The following is a 22,072-nucleotide window of genomic DNA, read 5'->3' as shown; positions in this document are numbered from 1 at the left end:
GAAAATAACCTGATTGCTGTAGACTGTTTTATTACAGTCAAGTATGATGTTCTCTGTTGACCTTTTTAGTTTTAATTGAGTGCTTCTGAATGATGCTGTGATACAGATCATATGTTTCTTTGATGGCAGTTTCACCCACAGAAGGTTCTCAGACCCTTGTAGCTCGTTGCCGTCACCACTCCAGGCCTTGCTTGGGTCTCTGATGCTGTTACCCTGGGATGACCAGGCACAGCTGCAGATGCCTCAGACTGCTCCAGCCATGAGTATGGAAACCAACTCAGTGGTCAGGCTTCAACACAGACATAACAGAGAGCCCCTTTCAGTCACTAAAACATAAGTCACCTAATGCCTAGCCACATGTCTCAGCATAACATTTTAGCATCTTGTTTGACTTACTTTCAGGGAAATTGCTCACACCCCAAATGGCCGGTTACTGTTTTATTGGGGTTGGAGAAGAGATCATTTTTATAGTATATTGTCGTTTGTGCTATTTTTGATGTTCTTAATTATACTTGTACTTTTCCAAAAAATTTTTGATTTTTTTAAAACTATTTTTTTCCTTTTATAAACAGGTTGAAAGGATTGTTGACAAAAGGAAAAATAAAAAAGGGAAGACAGAGTATTTGGTTCGATGGAAAGGCTATGACAGCGAAGATGACACTTGGGAGCCGGAGCAGCACCTCGTCAACTGTGAGGAATACATCCACGATTTCAACAGACGCCACACGGAGAAGCAGAAAGAGAGCACATTGACCAGAACAAACAGGACCTCTCCCAACAATGCTAGGAAACAAATCTCCAGATCCACCAACAGCAACTTTTCTAAGACCTCTTCTAAGGCACTCGTGATTGGGAAAGACCATGAATCCAAAAACAGCCAGCTGTTTGCTGCCAGCCAGAAGTTCAGGAAGAACACAGCTCCATCTCTCTCCAGCCGGAAGAACATGGACCTAGCAAAGTCGGGTATCAAGATCCTCGTGCCTAAGAGCCCCATTAAGAGCAGGACCGCAGTGGACGGCTTTCAGAGCGAGAGCCCCGAGAAACTGGACCCCGTCGAGCAGGGTCAGGAGGACACAGTGGCACCTGAAGTGGCAGCGGAAAAGCCGGTCGGAGCTTTATTGGGCCCTGGTGCTGAACGGGCCAGGATGGGGAGCAGGCCCCGGATACACCCGCTAGTGCCTCAGGTGCCCGGCCCGGTGACTGCAGCCATGGCCACAGGCTTAGCCGTTAATGGGAAAGGTGAGTGTCTGGGGAGCTGCCTGGAGCTCCGCGGTGATCCCAGAGGGCATGGGCCCTTCTCTAGAGATCAGGCCCTGAGCTATGGAGAGTCCGGGGATTCCCACGATGTCTGCTGGAGCCTTGCAGAGATTTTGCCAGCTTCTCCTTTCTTCGCTTGAAGCCTTTGGCATTTCTCTTAAATCAGCACTAGTTGTTTCGTTCTATTGCGCCATCCACAGACTGCTACCACACTGACTTGCTTTAAACATATCTCCCTCTAACTAGGTTAGGTGGGTGACTTTTTACAGCAGGTTTCTGGAGCTGTCTGCCTTTCTTCACCTCTTAGGTGCTGAGTCTCGTCTCGTCTCTTCTCCTGTTCAGCGTTTTCTTCTAAGTGTGGCCCGCATTGATTTAGAAGTGATGGTTCTTATTTTGCTCACCCATTTGAATAAGCAGGAATGCCTTTCAGCGAGGGCATTGCTAAGCCAGTGGGGCCTTTAGGAGCTGGGCTCGTTTCTAGGATGATTGGCAGTGTGGGTGCCTTTGCTCCTCCCGTCAGAGCCAAGTCTGCCTGGAACAGGTGGTATCCTCGGTTTTGCTCTCACACCAGCCCTGCTCCTGGGTTCTGTAGCTGCCTTGGATGTGCTATGACCTGTCCGTCTCCCAGGACAGCACAACTGGGAGTTCACACAGGTGGCTCCTTTGCACTTGCCATGCTGCGCCAGCCACAGTTGTTAATTCTCTTACACAGATTTCTCCCAGCCAGGCCCTGGCCCTGCCTCACTTGAAGTCCTCATGACTTCTCACCTGCTGGAGCTTTCTAATAGGTCTTCCTGCTTCCTGCCTTCTTACAGCTCCCATCCATTTTCAGTCATTTTCAGACAAGGAAGGGTGGTGCCCACTGGCGCCCCCACCCCCAGTTGGCCTTCAGTAGCAGTTGTGCCCTGCATGTCTGCAACCCGGCCCTCCCCAGCCCTCTGGCTCCCTCTTTCTGTCAGCACCAGGGCTGCACACTCCCCTTGTCTCCAGGTGCTCAGGGGCCCCCCACCTCCTGGCCCTCTCCTGTCTCTTCCTTCTGCATTAAAGCCTTAAAATTGTCTCTTTAACTGGTGCAGTGGCTCACCCCTATAATCTCAACACTTTGGAAGGCTGAGGTGGGTGGAACACATGAAGTCAGGAGTTTGAGACCAGCCTGGCCAACATGGTGAAACCCCATCTCTCCTAAAAATACAAAAATTAGCTGGGCGTGGTGGCACATGCCTGTAATGCTAGCTACTCAGGAGGGTGAGGCATGAGAAACGCTTGAACTCAGGAAGCAGAGGTTGCAGTGAGCCGAGATGGTGCCATTGCACTCCAGCCAGGGTGACAGAATGAAACTCTGTCTCAAAAAAAAAATTGTCTCTTTGCCTGTGTATATCTCCCCAACCCGAGCTCAGTAGAATAATAGCAAACAAAATACTATGGTGTTGGTTTGTTGGGGGAGCCATTTTCCTCTAAGGAGAAGTTGTTCACTAAGACATCCTCACCATCCTGCTGTGATGCATTCAACAGGTTTTCACCTTGGCCCAGGCCCTTGTGTAGCAAAGAAGTGGAATATGAACTGAAATCTGGGGTTTCCTTTTGACAGGAAATTGCCATCTTGCCAGTGTTTCTCAGATGCACGTTTGACCCAAATGCTGCCTTTTCCCGGCTTCGGTTTTGCCTTCTTCTGGAGCTTGTGAACTTGTTTGCAGGTTTGGCTTCCTGTGTTGTTGACCTCGTGGATACAGTTTTCTCTTACGTAGTTGCATGTGAGGGGTCCGAGAAGTTCAGAGGTAGAAGGGACTCACTTAATGCACGCTCTGTTTTGCAGTTAGGGAAGTCAAGTCCAAAGAGAAGATGATGTTCATGGAGAGAACTGGAGCCAAAGGGGAACCAGAGCACATGCCTCAGTGCCCCTCTGGCGTTCTTCCCAGCATTGCGTCTTGCCTCCTGGACAGATAAGCACCTCCATCTTCATCGATGATTTGGGGGCCAGGCACGGTGCTGGACTCTGGTACTACCAAGAAGGACTGACGATCTATGGCCTGTGGGCTTGACCCTGCCCTGCTCCTGGTTTTGTATGGCCTGCAAGCTCAGAATGGATTTTACATTTCCTAATGTTTGGGGGAAAGAAAATCAAGAGAATTATTTACTAACGTGAAAATATAAGAAATCAAGATTTCTGTGTTCATACATAAAGTTTTATTGGAACACAGCCACCTATCCATTACTATGAATGAATGGAGCTATCCATTCATTAACTTCTACCACCACCCAGCTAATTTTTGTATTTTTGGTAGAGATGGGATTTCACCATGTTGGCCAGGCTGGTCTTGAACTCCTGGCCTCAAGTGATCCGCCCGCCTCAGCTTCCCAAAGTGCTAGATTATGGGCATGAGCCACCATGCCTGGCCTGCCTGGCTCTTTAAAGAGAGGACACCTGATCTCTGCTCTTAGAAGGCTATAGATCTGTAGGCTCCCTTTTTTGTCCACAAAAGTTGTATATATATGTGTGCATTTTTTGTTGAAGGAACCCTTGATTTTCAGAACTTTGTGCCAACAAGATTAAGAGCCCTAGTCCTTAACCTGCACGTCCAGTTTTGGTTGGTCCCCGCCTCCAGTGCAGTCTTGCTCTGATTCCCTCTCATGTGTTAGTTCTTTCAAAATGAAATGCAGCCCTCGCCGGCTCCACATTCCTCTTTCCCCACATGTGAAACAATTTGCAGCAAAAACCTTCATTCCTTTACATTTCTTATATAAGGAAAGTAATGGCTTCTATTTAAATGAGGATTTAGTGACTTCCTCTTTAAAAAACATCCACATGGTAGCATTGGTTAAACCAAAAGGGACAAGTATAAGCATAGAGTCTTAAATTATGTTACCTTGTTCTGTGGAGTTGGGAGATTGGGGTGGGAATGACTATTGTTTCAAGGCTCTCGCCGTCATTTTTCTCCAAAGCTATGATCTCTCTATCCTTCTGTCACTTCTGCCTGGGCGCTGGTCAGATCAGCCCTGAGCCCTATATGCTGCTGAGACTATAATCTCTTGTTAGAGGAAAATAGAACCCTTTAGGGAACATTTTTAGGACAGTGGTGAATGACATCCCCTATGGCCTTGATCTAAATCAGGCTTGTAGATTAACGAGGCGGAGCCTTTCTGGAAGAAAAGCAACTGCAAAGCTGGTGGAGCCCCTGACAGCAGGCCTCCTGCAGATTCGGGAGGTTCAGTGCTGTGGCTGCCTGAGTCCCTGTGCAGAGAAGAGCTTTGTTACACTCTTTGCTAGAATGTAAGCTCCAAGAAAGCAGGTTGCTTTTCCAGACTAAGTCGAATTGTGCCCAGAATGGCACCTGCCATGTAGTCAGTGCTCTGCAAGTACTTGAGGAAGGAATGATTCCAGCAGAATGGGTGCTCAGGAAAGGAGGAAGGAATGATTCCGGTAGAATGGGTACCCAGGGAAAGAGGAAGGAATGATTCCAGTAGAATGGGTGGGCAGGGAAGAAGGATGGAATGATTCTAATAGAATGGGTGCTCATGGAACGAGGAAGGAATGATTCCAGTAGAATGGGTGTTTGTGGAATGAGCATGGAATTATTCCAGTAGAACAGGTGCTCATGGAATGAGGAAGGAATGATTCCAGGAGAATGAGTGTACAGGGAAGGAGGAAGGAATGATTCCAGTAGAATGGATGCACAGTGAAGACAAGGGTTGTAAGGAGTCATTTGTGGCCCAGGTCTCTGGCTCAGAGAGAGGGGAAGGAAAGCAGGAAGGGAGAAATTCTATTGAAATAACGTATATGGCCAGAAACACAGACATTCCAGAAAGCCCTCTTTTGCCCTCTGGGCACATCCTTCATGAATGAGAAGAAGCCACGCTGAAGCTCTGGTAGGCTGTTGGTTCACTGACACTTTTTAAGCAGTTGTTTTTACTTTCCAGATTAATTTTAAAGGTACGTAAGAAAACTGATTTGTTTTTCTAAAACTAATTGAACTAGATACTGGTGGAATCATTGGAAAATGAACCATCTCCTATTCAAAACATTAATCATGTGTACTGAAGGGATATTTTTGCCACCAAAAGCAACAAATATTTGAATATCTGTTAACCCAAAGAATGAGTGTTTCTGGAGTGTTTTCACACATACCCATTTACTTTTATAGAATAACCATATGTGTGTTTGCATTTTAATTATTTTAAGTATGACACAAAAGTTTAAATGATGAATATATTATTTCACTCAGAAATATGAGAAATTTGGCCAGGCGTGGTGGGTCATGCCTGTAATCCCAACACTTTGGGAGGTCATGGTGGGTGGATCACGAGGTCAGGAGTCCAAGAGCAGCTTGACCAACATGGTGAAACCCTGTCTGAACTAAAAACACAAAAATTAGCCAGGTATGGTGGCGCATGCCTGTAATCCCAGCTACTCAGTATGCTGAGGCAGGAGAATCGCTTGAACCCAGAAGGTGGACGTTGCAGTGAGCCCAGGTTGCGCCACTGCACTCCAACCTGGGCAACAGAGTGAGACTCCATCTCAAAAAAAAAAAAAGAAAAAAAGATAATGAGAAAATCTAAAATTTAGGTGATGCAGCTGCCTTCTCTCTCCTCTTTATCAGTGTTAATGATGATTTCTTGCTATTTTAATTGCCCAGTGAATTAATCCTATAAAAGAAGTCATTGCTTTTAAAAACTGGATTATCATGACTTTGCTCTTTCATGAATTTAAATATATAATTCATCATCATTCCATAAGTATGAAATTTCAGAAAATGCTATTAGCACACTTAAATAGGTGTAAACTTCATCAGTGTTGTGACATAGGGTTGGCTTTTGGATTTCAAATGGAAGCCAACAGCACCTAGTAGACAATTACTGAGGAAATATTAATACCTTAGCATGCGTTACATTTCATGAACATTTCAACCAAAGGAAGCTCCCAGGAGAAAGTGTTCAGGAAAACCTGGCTGCTTCTGAGGAACTAGAGTGTGATTTCCTCTCAGTAAGAATATGAATAGATGATCCCTTTCCCTTTTCACTGTGCTTATCAGGAAAGCCTAAGAGGCAACTCAACAGCTGCCCTCTAGAAAGAGGCCCCAGGGCTTTCAAGGCCCTTTATGATTTAGTCTCTGAAATTAGAACTTAAACCCCAGGGAAAGTTATGAAGTCAGAAGGCCAGGCCAGGTGTGGTTGCCCACATCTGTAATTGCACTCTTTGGGAAGCTGAAGCAGGATAGATTGAGGCCAGGAGTTCAAGACCAGCCTAGGTAACATAGTAAGACTTATCTTTATAAAAATAAAAAATATTTTCCTAAGTTTTGAAGGTGTGTTTAAAAAAAAAAAAAATCCAGGCATGGCGACTACATACCTGTAGTCCCAGCTACTCAAGAGGCTGAGGTGGGAGGATTGCTTGAGCCCAGGAGGTCAAGGCTACAGTGAGCTATGATTGCACCACTGTACTCCAGCCTGGTCCACAGAGCAAGACCCTGTCAAAAAAAAAAAAAAAAGAAAAAAAAAGAAAGGCAGCAGACCAGTCCCTAGAGGTAGCAGCTGTTCACTGAGACCACAGCAGGAAACCTCCACTTGAAGAGACATTTGAAGTCAAGTTACAGCAAACAGGCAATTAGAAGTGTGTTTGAATACAAAAATTAGCCATACATGGTGGCACACGCCTGTAGTCCCAGCTACTCGGTAGGCCAAGGTAGAAGAATCACTTGAATCTGGGAGGCAGAGGTTGCAGTGGGCCAAGATCATGCCATTGCACTGCAGCCTGAGTGACAGAGCAAGATTCCTTCTTGGGGGGAAAAAAAAAGAAGAAGTGTGTTTGAAGATTTGATCAAGAAAGATTTCAGTTTGAAACCCCACAAATGATTGACATGTCTTATATAATAGGTCCGTGCTAGAGGCTTCCACATGTGTTTTCTTGCTTATTCCTTTCAAGAGCAAACCCACTTACACAAGGAAAGGGTCCAGAAGCTAAAAATCAAACGAGAGGGGAGTAGTCCTTTGAGACAAGCAGATGTACAACCTCCCCACTTTCTAAGCGTTTAATAGGTATCCTCAGGCAGAATGATGTGACTGCCAGCAACAGGTGGGTTCCTGTGTTCCTCCAAGTGAGCACAGTGATCTTCAAACCTCCACGTGCTTAAGAAGTCTAGTGCAGAGTTTCAGGCACAGAGCCCGTAGAGAAAATGCTCTTGTCCAGCCAGAGCCAGTCTGTTTACTCCCAGGAATCTTTAAAAACATGCACACCATAATCATTTTATTTTAAAACTTAACAAATGTGCATTATTTTTCAATCAAAGAGCCAAGGCCCTTTACAAGGGAGTGCTTGCATTTGCCACTTGCTGGAAGAGCCAAGGCCCTTTGAGTATGGATTCATTGCTTGGAGTCCTCTCTTGTGTAAAGCATGTTCATAATGTATCACTTGCTATTACCAGTTCTGATTTCTTCAAAGCAGAGCAAACCTTAGGTGTACTTACAAATCTGAGTACAGCCCTAGCCTTTTTGATTTTTCTCATTTTCTCACACCTGGCTTGACAATAGTTTTTAGTCTAGATCCTTTCCAGATCCTTCAATGTAGTTTTCCTTGAGGCATCAGCTCTCCTTTTGTAATCATCTCCTGTTTTATGTAAAAATAAATTAAATATAACAAGTTCAGCTAGCCAAAAAAGTGTAAGAGGAAGGAGAGTGTTCCCTCTATCCTTTTAGGTTTTTGGCTGGGGCCTGTGAATTACAGTGACAAAAGACATGTTAACAGGAGAAAATGACATACACATTTAATTGGTGTTTTAAGTTTTATGAGCCCAAGGGATCTCCACACAAAAGAGGAAACCCCAAAGAAGTGGTTAGGCTTGAGAGCTTATATACCATTTTAACAAAGGATGATAAATCATGGAGAAATTCCTACCGCAGTTTCTAGGCTTCTTGGGGGTGGTAAAATGTGGGGAGATAGATATACTGGAAACTAATGGAAGAGAAAGGCTGTTTTATGTTTTAGTAACATCTGTTGAGGCACTCTCGTCTCAGTTTCTTCTCTCTGAGGATTAGTCATTTTCCTTTTCCTGCTACAGAAAAGTGGGAATACCTTTACAGATAGGAATTTAAGCCCTTTTTAGGCAGAAATGGAGCAGACAGAGAGTTCTTCCTGCAACTGTTGCTTCTCAGTTGCCTTTAGCCCAAAATAATCCTTATTCAAAAGTGTTTTCTTTTGGAATTGCATATTCTGATTCCTGTCAGAAGTTTAGGGAATGAACCCTGCCAGCTCTTAAGCAGCCATATTCCAAGGGGAGGAGTCAAGTGTGGGCTGTGTCAACTCCAGTGACTACTTCTCTCTGGATGTGGAACCAGGGCTTCTCATGGAGTGTTTCCCTTCCTACTCTAAGAATCCCTGCTGAAGACTTTGAGGGTTTTTTCCCTTCACATGAAGTTTTATTGATGTCACAGCTGCAGAAATGTCCACAAAATATATAAATTTCATACATTTTTGAACAAGTAATTGAGAAGTACTTTGAGCCAAATATAAGAGTTCACTATTACCTCCCCTCCCTGAATACCAAATTCCCCAGAGGGAACATCAGTAGTTTGATGTGTATCATTTCTGTCTTTTTCTATGAATTTATACTCTTTTTATATGAGATCATACTACATAATTTGTTCTTAACATTTCCGCTTTTTATTTAACATCATGTCTTGGAGAACTTCCTATTTTAAGACTCAAATTCTATCTTTTTATGTTTTAAACTTTTTATAAATATGATTTCAAACTTAGAAGTTACAAGACCAGTACAAGAAATACCCATAAAGTATCCCTTACCCAAATTCACCAATTCTTTACATTTTGCCTCATTTACTTTCCCTCTCCTCTCTTTCCCCCCCATATATGTATATAGTTATATACACATACACATATGCGTATACTTTTTTTTTCCTATTTGAGGATATATTTTATACTATTTGAGAATTAGTTGCCAACTTCTATTGTAAATGATAGCAAAACACAAGGGCTGTAATTGATTTAAGATTTTAATAGATGTTGCCAAATTGCTTTCTAAAAATGCCGTAAAGATTGTAAGTATGCATTTACCTCTTCTTAACCAACATTTTAATCTATTTTTCAGTGTCTGGCAGATGAGAAAATGCTATCTCCTTGTTTTAATTTTCAAACAGGAAAACTGTTTTTGCAGGTTCATCGACTGTTTGCATTCATTCTTCTGTTAATTTTCTCTCTCTCTGTGTGTGTGTGTGTGTGTGTGTGTGTGTGTACTTTTTTCTTTTTTTGCCTGTTTTTCTTATGGGTGGTTTAGCTTCCAAAATGTGAAAATTTTGTGAATTAGCATGTCCTTCCACAGGGACCACACTGATCTTCTCTGCATATGTGAGCTGTGGCATGCATGCTTCTAAAAGGAGTGCCTAAAAAGGGGTCCATGATTCAAGGTCCTCCCCACTCACTCATCTACTGGTCCTTTCATGGCAGGAGTGAGAATATAGGACCACCCAGGTCCTGCCATAAGGAACTAGAAAACCTCTAATTAATTTGCATTAATTTTATGGTTCCTGCTCAGTTTTGAATGTACCTAAGTGTATTTCATTATGTTGGACTTCTATAAAGTATAATTTAAAAGAAATTTAGATTTCTTAGGTCAGATGACACAAAAGGAATATTTCTAACTATAGTTCTTGCTCCTTTTGAACTTCAACTGATTCAAGGACAAAAGGGGAAAAAAATCACATTTTCAAATTAAATTTCTTTTTTTATTTAGTATTTGCTCTTGTTGCTGCATGTGCTACTGGGAATTGAGCCCTGTCACAAATCTCTCTTGTCTCCTGTATTCCTGTTTGCATTGCTTTTGCTGCAGCCGGGAACTGGCCTTCTGGAACATTCCTCCAATGGCATTCCGCACCTTAAGCTTGAGAGCAGCTATATATACACAGGATATAGGCTCTCGAGCCTCTTCCGAGCATGCTATTCTGGTGCCTTTGTTCTGTGTTTAGTTCCTCCGACATTCATCTTCCTCTTTCAGAGAATCCTTGTTTTACAGAAGAGGCTGCTTGTGAAAGGGATTGATTTGATCAAAATCACTAGCAGAATTGGCGGGAAAGTAGACTCCACATTAGAACCTACTCCTGACTTCCATTTAGTTCTTTGTATTGTGTCACACTGATGACAAGTGATTTTTTTATAATTGATATTATTAAGTACTGTGTTAGTCAAGACTTTTGCTTCTGTCTCAAGTGAGTGAAACTGAACCCACCGTGGCTTAAGCATACAACCAAATGAAATGGCATCTGTTGGCTCATGGAATTGAAATCCACACGCAGCTGGATCTGTGGCCTGAAGTTACCACCATTCCCCTCTCCCCTCCCCTCGCCCAGCCTCCACTTGCTTCAATCAGGCCTGTCCTTCCCACATGGAAGCAAGGTGCCCCAGCAGCTCTGGTCTGCCGCCCTGACCTCCAAGCTGACCAGACAGAAAAGGGGCTTCTTTTCCTCTTAAGTTTCAAGGGGTGAGGTCAACTTCATCTAAACTCTGTAACCTAGAAGGAAGGGGGTGAGGGGATACCCCAAGGGAAAGCCAGGGCTAGTGACAATAGAAACGGCAGTAGGTAGTGAGCAGGCCTGAACAGTCATACTTTGAATTAATGTCATGTTCTGGCGTTTGGGTGATCCTCTCAAACAGTACAGTCCTCCTCCCAATTCAGCTGTGCCCAGGATGCTGCTCATCAGGAGATTGAGCTGTGCCTAGCTCTGCACTTTGTCGTTTTGAATAGGTGCTCTTCCTCCTTTTATAGACCTATCTTTGGGGGCTAGGCACTGCATTTATCCCCTTTCGTATTTGATATGTCACCTTTTACATGTCAGTCACATTAATTACACAGACGGACTGTTTATGAGGATGCCCTTGAAGGAAGGTGCCAGGGAGTCCGATTCTCCAAGGCTCTGTTGCCTTGGGTGGAAAATGCTTTAAAGTGGCGTGAGTACTTAGATTGGATGGATGGGAGCCAGTTCCCTAGAAGAGTCTGAAAAAAGAACATCTGATGTTTTTAAAATATCCAGAGAAAGATCCAGAGTAGATGGACAAATTCATTTAACCTTTAAATGGTAGAATGGAAACGTGCTGTGCAGATATTTTAATGGTCTTAGGAATCTCCTACATTGCCTAGTCCAATTGTTTACACACATTAGGGGCTTAATGAACATTTGTGTGTGCATGAGTGAGTTGCTGGAGGAATTTTTATCACTTCTGCTTCCATTATTAGTGTTTGTCTTTTAAAAAGAAGAGTAAAAAAAAAATGATTTGTCAGGGAAGCTGGGACAAATTACCAAGGTACCGAGAGGCGCCCCTGCACTCCTGCTGCCCTAAGCACTTAGGGGACTTCCTCCAAATCAGACGAGTCAGCAGGCCTGTGCTCCTGCTCTGTTCCCTGCTGTATGTGCACATGTCCTTTTAAGTGAAGTTAATATATTCCTCTTCACAGCTGCAGCCCAGTGCTCAAGGGAACTTTTTGAGAGTAAGAACCAAGACATTTCATCCTAGTTTTTCTACTACCTGCCACATGGTAGGTGGCCACTAAACTGTGGAGTGGATGAAAGCATTTTCTTCGTTTTTGGTTCATCTTAAATGTCTTTTGATAATTAGCGTTTTATTGAAAATCATATTGTTTTATCCGAGCAAACTCTGCCTAAAGGGTTCATTCCACCTCAACAACAAGTGAAATGATTCAAGAACCTGCTGTCTAACCACATGATGTGCCCGGCAGCTTGCCAGGGCCTGGGTGCTACAGGGAGGAGATGGTGTCTGTGTCCTTTCTCACCAGCACTCTCTGGTCCTAGTGGAGCCCTGGGCTCACTCCTCTCTCCCACTTTGGGTGTCTTGGCCCCTGCAGCTGGAGTCTGCTGTACTTGATTCATGTTACTTGGCATCCACACTGTTGCTGGCTCCTGAGTAACTATCTTCCATGGCTTCTGAGTTCCTGAAACAGATTTTCCTCAGGTTTTGAGGCATCTTTTTAAACCTTGCTTTTAGTTTCGGATTCATTCTATGTCCCATGCCATACACACATCAGCCCTCTGTCTGGGAGAGTTTCTGGAAGCTCCATGCCTCCTCATCAGATGCATGTTAAACATGTACCACATGGCAGGCTGTGGGACTGGAGCTTGGCAACACAGAACCCCTGACTTCCAGGAGCTCAGAGCCTGGCAGAATGGATGTTCAAGAAAGAGCCCTCGTTTCTGATGACAGAGTTCGTTTGAAAAGCGTTGTGGTTGACAGAGCCGTGCCACGCTGTCTGCAGACCCGAGGCCGGGCCCCTGCAGTGTTGAAAGTTCAGCCCTGCGGTTGTGGGCAGCATTCCCTAAGGCAAGAGCAGATGTCAGACTATTGTTAAGGAGATTATAATAAACTGATCATTGTACAGCCCTGCTCCGGGTGGAGTGGTGAGACACTGAATGAGATAAACTGTCTCTGTTTAAAAAGTAATTACCCCGATATAGTGAATACTCATCTCCTCCCATGATACGGTCCTGATGTAATTGGCTCTCAGTCTGAGACCATAAATGGCATCTGCCAAGGGGTTCTTAGTAGGAAATATTAAGAAAACATTTTAAATCTTACTTCCAAAGTATCTGTTACTCCAGGTTATTTTCCGTACGATGTGTTTGCTCTTCCGAGCAAGTGGGTTTGATACTCAGTTCTTCCATTCACCGCGCCCTTCCCTGCCTTGCTTTTGGGAAGATAACGTTTTACAATCAGGTTTATTTATGATAACATCTGGTCTGTCCTCCTTACTTTGTTATTTAAGACTTATTTGTGCTTAAAAAGAACTTTTTTTAAACGGGAACATACTAGGTTCTCAAATATACTTTAAAATAACCCCCTCTCAAGCCATTTACCTCAGTCATAGTCATCTCTACTTTCTGTCAGCAGTTTAAGTTCTTATTTATGTCTGTGCAGCAAGAAGAGGGAGTGTGTTCCCAGGAGAAAGGCTGTAAGTGGCTTTGGGCCTCGTCGTACAGCTACAGGTTGTACTTAGGACCACATTAGCCACTTAGACTAGAGCTGTGCAGTGTGTCCCCCTCATTCCTGCCCCCAGCTGAGAAATAATTGTCACAAAGTCCATGCACTGAAATGGAGACGTCTAATCACTAGCAGACCTCCACGGTGCCTGTGTGATCAGCTGTCTCTGTGTGAGCTGCTGATCCCAGCGACAGCATTAGGATAGTGACCACTGTCCCAGATGGCTCAGTGCTCCACCCCCAGCGTGATCTGAGCTACTGAAGTCAGAGAAGTCCACGCTGAATAAACAAAGCCAGCCCCGTAGTAGCATAGCGTCACAGTGACCATGTGTCTGTCTTATTGAACCTGGGTTTACTTGACTAGGTTGCTGACTCAAGTGAGTTTGTGCTTGGCTTGCTGTTTTCTTCAACCCTCTCCAGACTGAATGGGAATGTTAAACCCACTCAGGAGTTCTTGTTGGTCTAAAGGACTGTGTTCATTGGCCTTTGACGCTCCATCAACCAATCTACCCGGGGTGACCTGAGTCTTCAGACATGATGTGCCTGTGGGTGCCTGCCACTTCTCCCATGAGACAGACCTGAACTGTCTTTTCAGCTGCTCAGATGATTGCAAGAAATGTATTCTGTGACCAAGGAAGGCCACATTTCAGCACCTTTTATGAAGTACCATGCTTAATTCCACGGGGGCAGTGGGGAGATATTTACAGGCAGTGGGAGAGGATGGACTGCTAAGTTTGAAGTAATGAAAGGGAAAGTCAGTCATAAAACTTGTGTTTGAGAATTATGCCAGTGAAGCCATTGACCCCACCTAGGTTAGAGCTGAAGGGCCACATTTTCACGTTTTGTGGCTGGGAGCCACTTGCCTCCCCCTCCCCCCCCGCCCCCGCGGCTTTCTGCAGGTCTTTTGCCTCCATTTTCATGGGACCTCTTCTTTTTCATTTTTTAATTTTATTTATCCCTCTTTTTATGTATTTTTTATGTACATAAATGTGTGGGGTACAATTGCACATTTGTAACATGCATAGATTGCATGGTGATCAAGTCAGGGCTTTTAGGGTATCCCTCACCCACATAAACATACATTTTCACCAACTAAATAATTTCCTATCATTAGATCTTTCTACTGTCAATGGTAATCATTGTGGGAATTGTTGCTACAGGGATTTAAGCCTTGAAAGAAGTATCTTAGTCCTAGTAAAACTGCAAAATCAAATGGGAAGATGATGTGGTCTCTAAGGAGGAGTGTCTACGTCTTTAATGGGAACTTTTTTTTAATGGGAATATACTAGGTTCTCAAATATACTTTAAAATAACCCCCTCTCAGCCCAGTTATTATATTGGTAATGGCAAGAGGGTTGTACATTTTTAAGAGAAACTCTGCCTCTCCTATGATCAGGTGATATGACTTTTATTCAATGTAAAATAGGACAGATTATTTTTCACCTTGCTAATGTAGTTTTAAATTATGTATTCCATATTCACATTGTAATTGTAGCATTTCCTTCTTTGCATGACACTTTCAGCAAAGTTTGATAGCTGTTTCCCATACTTGGCATTACCTCTAAAGGTAACATAAGAATTGGGTAGGAATAGCATGAAAGCATAACTTGAACGTTATCAACATGGTGAGTGCAGAAAACCACACTGTTTAATTGCTGTATTGCCAGCTTCTGACTGTTCTCTGTGAGTGCGACTGCCTCTTTGTGTCTGCCTCGTGGCAGTACAGGTTTGAAGGCCACAGGAGAAAAAGGACAGGACCACACAGCTCAGACCAGCCTTGGAAGGCATGACATTGTGTACAGAGTGTATTGGATGATTGCTTCTTCTGATTTCCATGATTTAAACCACTATTTTATTATGGACTTCAAAGGGAAGGTGAACCTAAGTTTGACTCCGTGCTTTGGTTTTTCCCATAAACCTTACCTAAGGAGACAAAAGTTCTAAAACTATGGCAGCTATAAAAATTGTTATAACAACAAACCAAGAGGGGTAGTGGTATAAAAATAGTCTCCGTCTGAGTTTTGGTTTGGTTTAGTTTTATTTGGGGAGAAGGAGGTTGCCCTAGTAAAATTTCTACTTGCAAAGTCTTCCACATGCCATTTTCTGGTAATATGTTCTCAATAAGTGGCCTAAACTAATTTATTGTGTTATATTAATCCTATTTACAGAAGTTTACCATTTAGGAATGTATAATGTGCGGTCTATTCTGTGCGTTTCCCAGTTTTCACAAGAGATTTTGTCATATCCGTGTAATAAGCAGTTACACACTGGGCTTTCTTGATCATATAGTCTGTGTAATGCTGTGACAGCCTGGCTAGCACTTCAGCACAGTCTTCAGAGCTGCACGTTACTGTTTGACATTAGAAACTGCTGCTACTCCAAGCTCGAGTCAGGAGTGCACCCCAAGTGCTGGATCACTGTGAGTTACCAAGTTGTGCTCCTTCAGAAAGGGGAGATGGGTGGAAAACACAGACCACACCACTGCAGTTTTAGCATGCATTTCCATGATTTATAGAAGGATTGGAAGAAAAGCTGACTGTCGAGTTTTGCTCTAGTACAGTTTTTTTGGGGGGGCGGGGGTTTCTTTTTTTCTGAGACAGGGTCTGGCTCTGTCTCACCCAGGCTGGAGTGCAGTGGCTGATACCATCTCAGCTCACTGCAGTCTCCCCCCTCCGAGACTCAGATGATCCACCTCAGCTTCCCAAGTAGCCAGGACTACGGGCGTGTGCCACCATGCGCAAATGATTTTTGAATTTTTGTGGAGATGCAGTTTCATCATGTTCCCCAGGCTAGTCTCGAACTCCTGAACTCAAGCGATCCTTTAGCATCAGCCTCCCAAAGTGCCTGTAACAGGTGTGAGTCACCACGTCCGGCCTCTAATACGGTTTTTAAGTACTCTTGAATACTCAAAACTGATCTCAAACCTGGATTTTAAAATTAGTATATTTTCTTATTGTATTTATAAAACTTAGCACATTGTTGCTTTTAGGTTTCTGTGATGGTGAGGTCAGCTTCCTGTCTTGGATTTTGAGTAGCCTTTGCCCTCATCTGTAACATGATGTATTCAGTTAGATTTCTCCCTTGATCCTTTGCTCTTCAGCATGTCTGAAACATCTGCGTTAGGAGGAGTCATCAGTTCCACAGTTTGGCCCCCCTTGAACTCCGTGTTCTCTAACACCCTACTTGGTCCCCATGAGGAAAGAGATACATAAAAGCCTCTCCCTACTATTGTCAGGGGGCTCATGGGCTGCCACTTCTCAATGTACTTAGTGTGGACCCCTGAAATGCCAAACACATGAAAAATGCTAGCACCCTCGTTAGAGAAACACTGCATTACAAGTCCTTGTTTCTCGGCCCTGGCTGCTTTGTAAGTACCCAGGCGTTCCTATGCAAAGATGGACATGGTCCCTCAGTGATTGTCCTTGGAGCCATTCAGAACCATAGCTATAAGTGATCCTTGGCAGCACCTGGTTAACCTGGTGGGAAAGGGTCCAGAGCCAGGCAGGCCATTCAGGCCTTGTAGATGGTCAGAGGGTGTGAGCACAGGATTTAGGCAGTGGTGTTTCATAGATGGATAGGTGGTATGTCCTTGGACCCTAGTTTGAGAAACACTGATCTGGCCTGAAGCTAAATGTTTGTTTTAGAAATTTGCTGAAGGAAGTATTTGATTTCACAGTAGTTTGTGTAGCATTTAGCTTTGCAGATTAAGCTAGCCACTTAGTGAGAATACCTCCTCAGAACCCCCCTGAGGCAGCCTATATCCTTGGCTCTCTAAGCTTCCAGGGACTGTTTTCTTAAGCATAAGTGCTTCTACTTTAAATACTACTTAAAAGATACTGCCTGACCTCTGAGCTTACCTCTCTCTTTCCCCATGTTCTCCCCTCCATCCTGCAGAAATGGAACTTTCAATACTGATCCAGGGTGACCAGTAGCCCACAAGCAGCCCTTTGACGTCCTGACCCACTGTGCATCCTCCACCCTGCAGCTTCTGACGTCCACAGGTGGAAATGCTGTGCCCCTTAATCAACACCGTGGTGCTTACTAACTGGAGGTCACCTCTCCTGCATAGGGTCACATTCTGCCTGTCTGTTGAGAAGCTTCATTCTTTGCTGGGTTCTGCTTACCTGGTTAAGCCACAAAGGGTTCTGTGCTGAGACTAGACATGGGATTTAAAAGTTTCCATGCTCGTATACAGAAGTGTACAAAGTATGCATGAGCAAGTGGTCACCCCAGGTCGTAAGACGGTGTTCTCTGCATTTCATCTGACACCTTTGGTTTTGTTGCTCTTTGAGAATGAGAGAAATCTTTTAAAGGAACTCATCCAGAAAGAAAGGAGAAGTACGTATATTAGAGAGAAGATACATTTATCGTGTCATTACTAAGCCCTGTATTAAACTTACTGTAAACGCCAGGGTAATTACTGACTCTCTCCCTATGAGGAATCAGGGAGGGGCTGCTGTGTCTAAGCTTTCCTGTCTCAGTAAATGCTACCTCCAGCTATTCAGTAGCTCAAGCCAAAAGCCATGCCCTCCCCTCTCCCGCATCCTTGCCATCCGCTATGCCTCTCACCATTGCCACCACCTTGTCCAAGCAATTGACATCTCTCTTTATTGCCTTTTTCCAATCCAGTTCTCCCTTACCCACCAGAAGGATCTTTTATAGATGTCAGTATATATTACGGCCCTGCTTCACTTTCTGGTGTACTTGAGATAAAATTCATGCTGCTTGCTGTGGCCTTCAGGGCCCTTCAGGGCTGACCCTTCATTGCTTACTCTGCTTCCAATCCACTAGGCTCCTTTCACTTTCTGGAACTGGCCAACTTCTTTCCTCCTGCTTTTGCACATGTATTCATATATATATTCATACACACACTCTTTTTTTTTTTTGGTCTGGTTAACTCCTTATCCTTCTGGCCTCAGCACGGATAGCACTTCCTGGGAGAAGCCTGCCCGATCTTCCCCCTCTATCTAAAACACAGCACTCACCCACAGTTCTAGTTGCTGGATAATGTGTTGGTTTCTTTACCTAAGCCAAGCTACAGGAAGGTAGGCAGCACATATATTTATTTACCCAGTCTTATAGCGTTAGCACCTTGAACAACACCAGGCAGCACTCACCTGCTCAGGTTTGTTAAATGGTGATTCTGATTTTTGTATCTTTGTCTTGTTGCCAGATTAAGTTCCTCTTAATGGTTGGTTTTATGACCAGAAGAGCCGCCTGTTCCTGGCCAGAAGAGGCACACATTAACGAATGAGTGCTCTGCCTTTAATGACCAACTCCCTTTATACATTCTGCTCTTATCCTTCTGTCCAGTTTATTAAGCACACTGCATACTATAGGCCATGTCATGAGGTCCACCAGGTGACACACATGGGACCATGTGACTGATATATCCTCTGAGAGCCAGGGCTTCCTGGGTGTGGAGAAGCCAGTTACTCAAGAGGCTGTAATATAAGGCAGCGGGTAAGTGCTCTCAGCTGAGCAACTTAAGAGAATGTGTTTGAAGGTTCAAGGAGCGAGCATGTCTCGTTGAGGTCTGCAGAAATTTATGAAGAGGGAAAGGTATCTCTGTGGGTCTGGAAGGATTCGTTGGGTTTTTATAAAGCAGCAATATTGGAAGAGATGGTTTGGATAGAAGGCATGAAGTGAGTAGTGGAGCATTTCTGATGATTTATACACCTCTAGACCTTACCTGAAAAAGGATTTAAGACAGATTGCAGTTTGGAAATACAGGGATACAGTGTTTTGTTTTTTTATCCAATGAAGACCCCAAGACAAATTGAAACATATTAAAGTCAAGGATATGGTTAATCCAGTCCAGGGGATGCATGCCATGGCATTGGTGATTGCAAGTGGGCCACGAATTTGGCTTTAAGCTGTCTGGGGCATGTGCTAAGAGTGCACTGATGAGTCAGATACACAGTCCTCACACATATATACTCACCCAGTAGTGGCTCAGTAAAAGTGTATCTGTGCAAGCTAATGAGACTTGAAAGAAAATTTTGCCCTGGCTCATTAGTAAAGTTTTGTCTGGTTTAGTGAACAAAATGTGTTCACACCACTTTCCTCACAGTTGATATGGTATTCATGGTACTGTTTCCTAAAGGAGGGGTCCTTGGTTTATGGCTGGAGGCACAAACCAATTTGGGTATTGGTTCTAGGGATAGCTAAAAGCCTCAGTTGATGTCATAGAGTGTGGTGTTTCTAAACCCCACCCTTAGCTTTCAATAAGGTATTAGAAAAGAATCTATAATTACTTCCTAGTTGACTTGCTGTATAAGGTTGTTAGTTTTAAACCTGTAGGGGTTATGGGACATCTACTTTCAAATTTCAACCTCCAGTAAGTAAAAACATGACTTACAAATACAGAATACATTCATGTCAAGTATTCAGTTAACTCAGTGATGGAATCAAAAAGATAGTAAAGTTGAGTCAAAGAAAATGTAGGAGACCATGTGTGGGCACTGAAACGGTGCTGGAACAGTCGCAGAGACAGAGACAAAACCGGTTAGTGGCCTACAGGGCAGTCATACTAACCTTTGCTGTTGTCTTTTCTCCTGAACAGGTGTCATTTAAGTTTCTAACCAATGCCATTCATTTATATCATGGTCAGTTTTGTAAAAACCACATCCATATGGTGCTATAAAATACTCTAACCAGTGCTGAACAGTCAAGTGAAGGCTCATAGCCATAAAGAACCAGATGATCCTTGGTGGCTGTGGCTCCAGCATGATGCTTAAATGATACATGGTCATCCTTTCACCTGTTTCCAAGTTGGTAATGTTTTTTTCCTGACTACATTAGAAAAGGTGTTGACTTTGACTTTGATGACTTTGATCTGACCCATTCTTCCTTGGAGTAATTGGATAACATGGCTGCTTCTCATTCGTGTGGGCAACCCCAGCTCATTGCCATCTGCACATGGCCTGGAGGGTCATTCTTCCCTGCAGTGGCTCCTTGGGAGAGGAGTGGCCCCCTGTTCATCAAAGGCAGGCACCAAGGTGCAGCTACAATTGCTGATCCACAGGGGTGGAACGCCATAGGGCTTTGTGGCCGGGGAAAGAAGGTTGGGTTTTTTCCGATGGTGAAGGGATTGAAGTGGAAACATGATGTGTGCTGATTGACATTTGACATTTGATTTTCAGTCCATTTTCAGATATTTATGAGAGAATATCTGAAACTACACAATTTATAAAGAAAAGGAATTTTATGGTTATAGATGCCGAGGGGTCCATGATCAAGGGGCTGCCTCTGGTGGAGTCTCTTTGCTGGTGAGGGCCCTGCCGAGTTCCCAAGCACCCCATAGCGAGGGGGCAGAGCGTGCTCACATGCCGGCTCAGCTCGCTCTCACCCTCTTCTTACAAGGCCACCAGTCCCACTCCATGATAACATGAGGGCAGAGCCCTCATGACCCAGTCACCTCTTAAAGGCCCCTCTCTCGATACTGCCACACTGGGATTACACTTCAAAATGAGTTTTGGAAGGGATAAATGTTCAAGCCATAGCAGCTGCTGACTGCTCTGAGGAGACTGACTTGCAGGTGAGGTGGACTAGCAGAAGGCATCAGAGCCTTTCTCTGGGTCCTGGCCAGGCTGTTGATGACAGTGGCTTGCAGATATAAACCAGCATTACTAAACTCTTAGAAGTTTGTTTTCCTGGGTTCAAAGCTAACTTGGCAGAGACCTTATTGTGTCTTTAGAATTTCCTTCCCAGTGTTTAAAATTTCAGCAAAGGAATGAAAATCTCTTGAATGAGGGTAATTTCATTAACACTCTTCCTTGTTATTTAATTAATTTTTTTTATTTCAGAGGTGTTTTTAAGTGCCGTCTTTTAAAGCATTACATCGGTAATTTGCTAATCTGAGCTTTTCCCCTCTCCACAGCATGAGGCCCTGATACATTTAGGGCCTCTGTTAAAAGCAAAAACTGTGACAGGTGGCAGTAGAATCACCAAAGCTAAAAGCTTAGAGAATGGTGACTTGTAGTGTTGTAAAACTGTTCAAAAAGTGATTATGGGACTGGGGAAAAGTCGATACTTCGTCTTTCAGCAGAGAACACAAAGCCTGGTTGCATGACTGGCAAACAATTTTAGATTTAAAAACAGCCCTTGGCTTTAAAATATTTCCAATCACTGAACAGTTATCTTCTTCCAGCCTCCAGGGAACTCTTTACACTTCCTTATTAGAAGGGTTATACTGGACATAAGAGGACCGTCTAGTCCAGGGGTCAGCACACTTTCTCTGTAAAGAGCCAGTTAGTAAATATTTTAGACTTTGAGGCCAGACAATCTCTGCTACTACTCATTCCACTATTGTAGCCTGAAAGCAGCCAAAGACAACAGGTAAACAAATGAGCATGGCTTACAAAACTTGATTCACAAAAACAGGACACAGCCCAGATTGGGCCAGGAGCCCTTGTTGGCTGAGCCCGGGCCTAGCCTGTTGGCCACCCAAGTTCTTCCTAACCGGTCTCTTCCTAACCATCTTACCTTTGGAAACATAGTTTATTATCAAAAACCAGAGCCCTCACCTCTTACCATCCTGAAGATAGCCCAAATCCCTCTTCTGTATTTTCACTGCAGTGTTTCATCTGTATGAATGGGATATGTTGTGGGTTTTTGTGGGCGTTGAACAATGAGAACACATGGACACAGGGAGGGGAGCACTACACACTGGGGTCTGTTGGGGGGAAATGTGGGAGGGACGGGGGAGTGGGGAGAGATAGCATGGGGAGAAATGCCAGATATAGGTGAAGGGGAGGAAGGCAGCAAATCACACTGCCATGTGTGTACCTATGCAACAATCTTGCATGTTCTTCACATGTAC

The 22,072-nt window shown here is 43.9% G+C and overlaps 1 protein-coding gene across 1 annotated transcript in view; it reads left to right on the top strand.

Moving 5' to 3' along the window:
- The first annotated feature begins 557 nt into the window (after positions 1-557).
- The window catches only part of CDYL (chromodomain Y like), a 60,981-nt gene continuing 39,466 nt past the window's right edge, over positions 558-22,072 (top strand). Inside the window, exon 1 of the mRNA XM_032250048.1 lies at positions 558-1,239. Coding sequence (XP_032105939.1) covers positions 945-1,239 — 295 coding nt within the window. The 5' untranslated portion in view covers positions 558-944. The remainder of the gene's footprint in view (positions 1,240-22,072) is intronic.

The sequence above is a fragment of the Sapajus apella genome, unplaced genomic scaffold (genome assembly GCF_009761245.1).
Source record: "Sapajus apella isolate SASKATOON/1434 unplaced genomic scaffold, GSC_monkey_1.0 scaffold70, whole genome shotgun sequence".
NCBI classification, from domain to species: Eukaryota; Metazoa; Chordata; class Mammalia; order Primates; family Cebidae; genus Sapajus; species Sapajus apella.
Note: the sequence above shows the minus strand (reverse complement) of the source record. Positions and strands in the feature narration are given on the sequence as shown.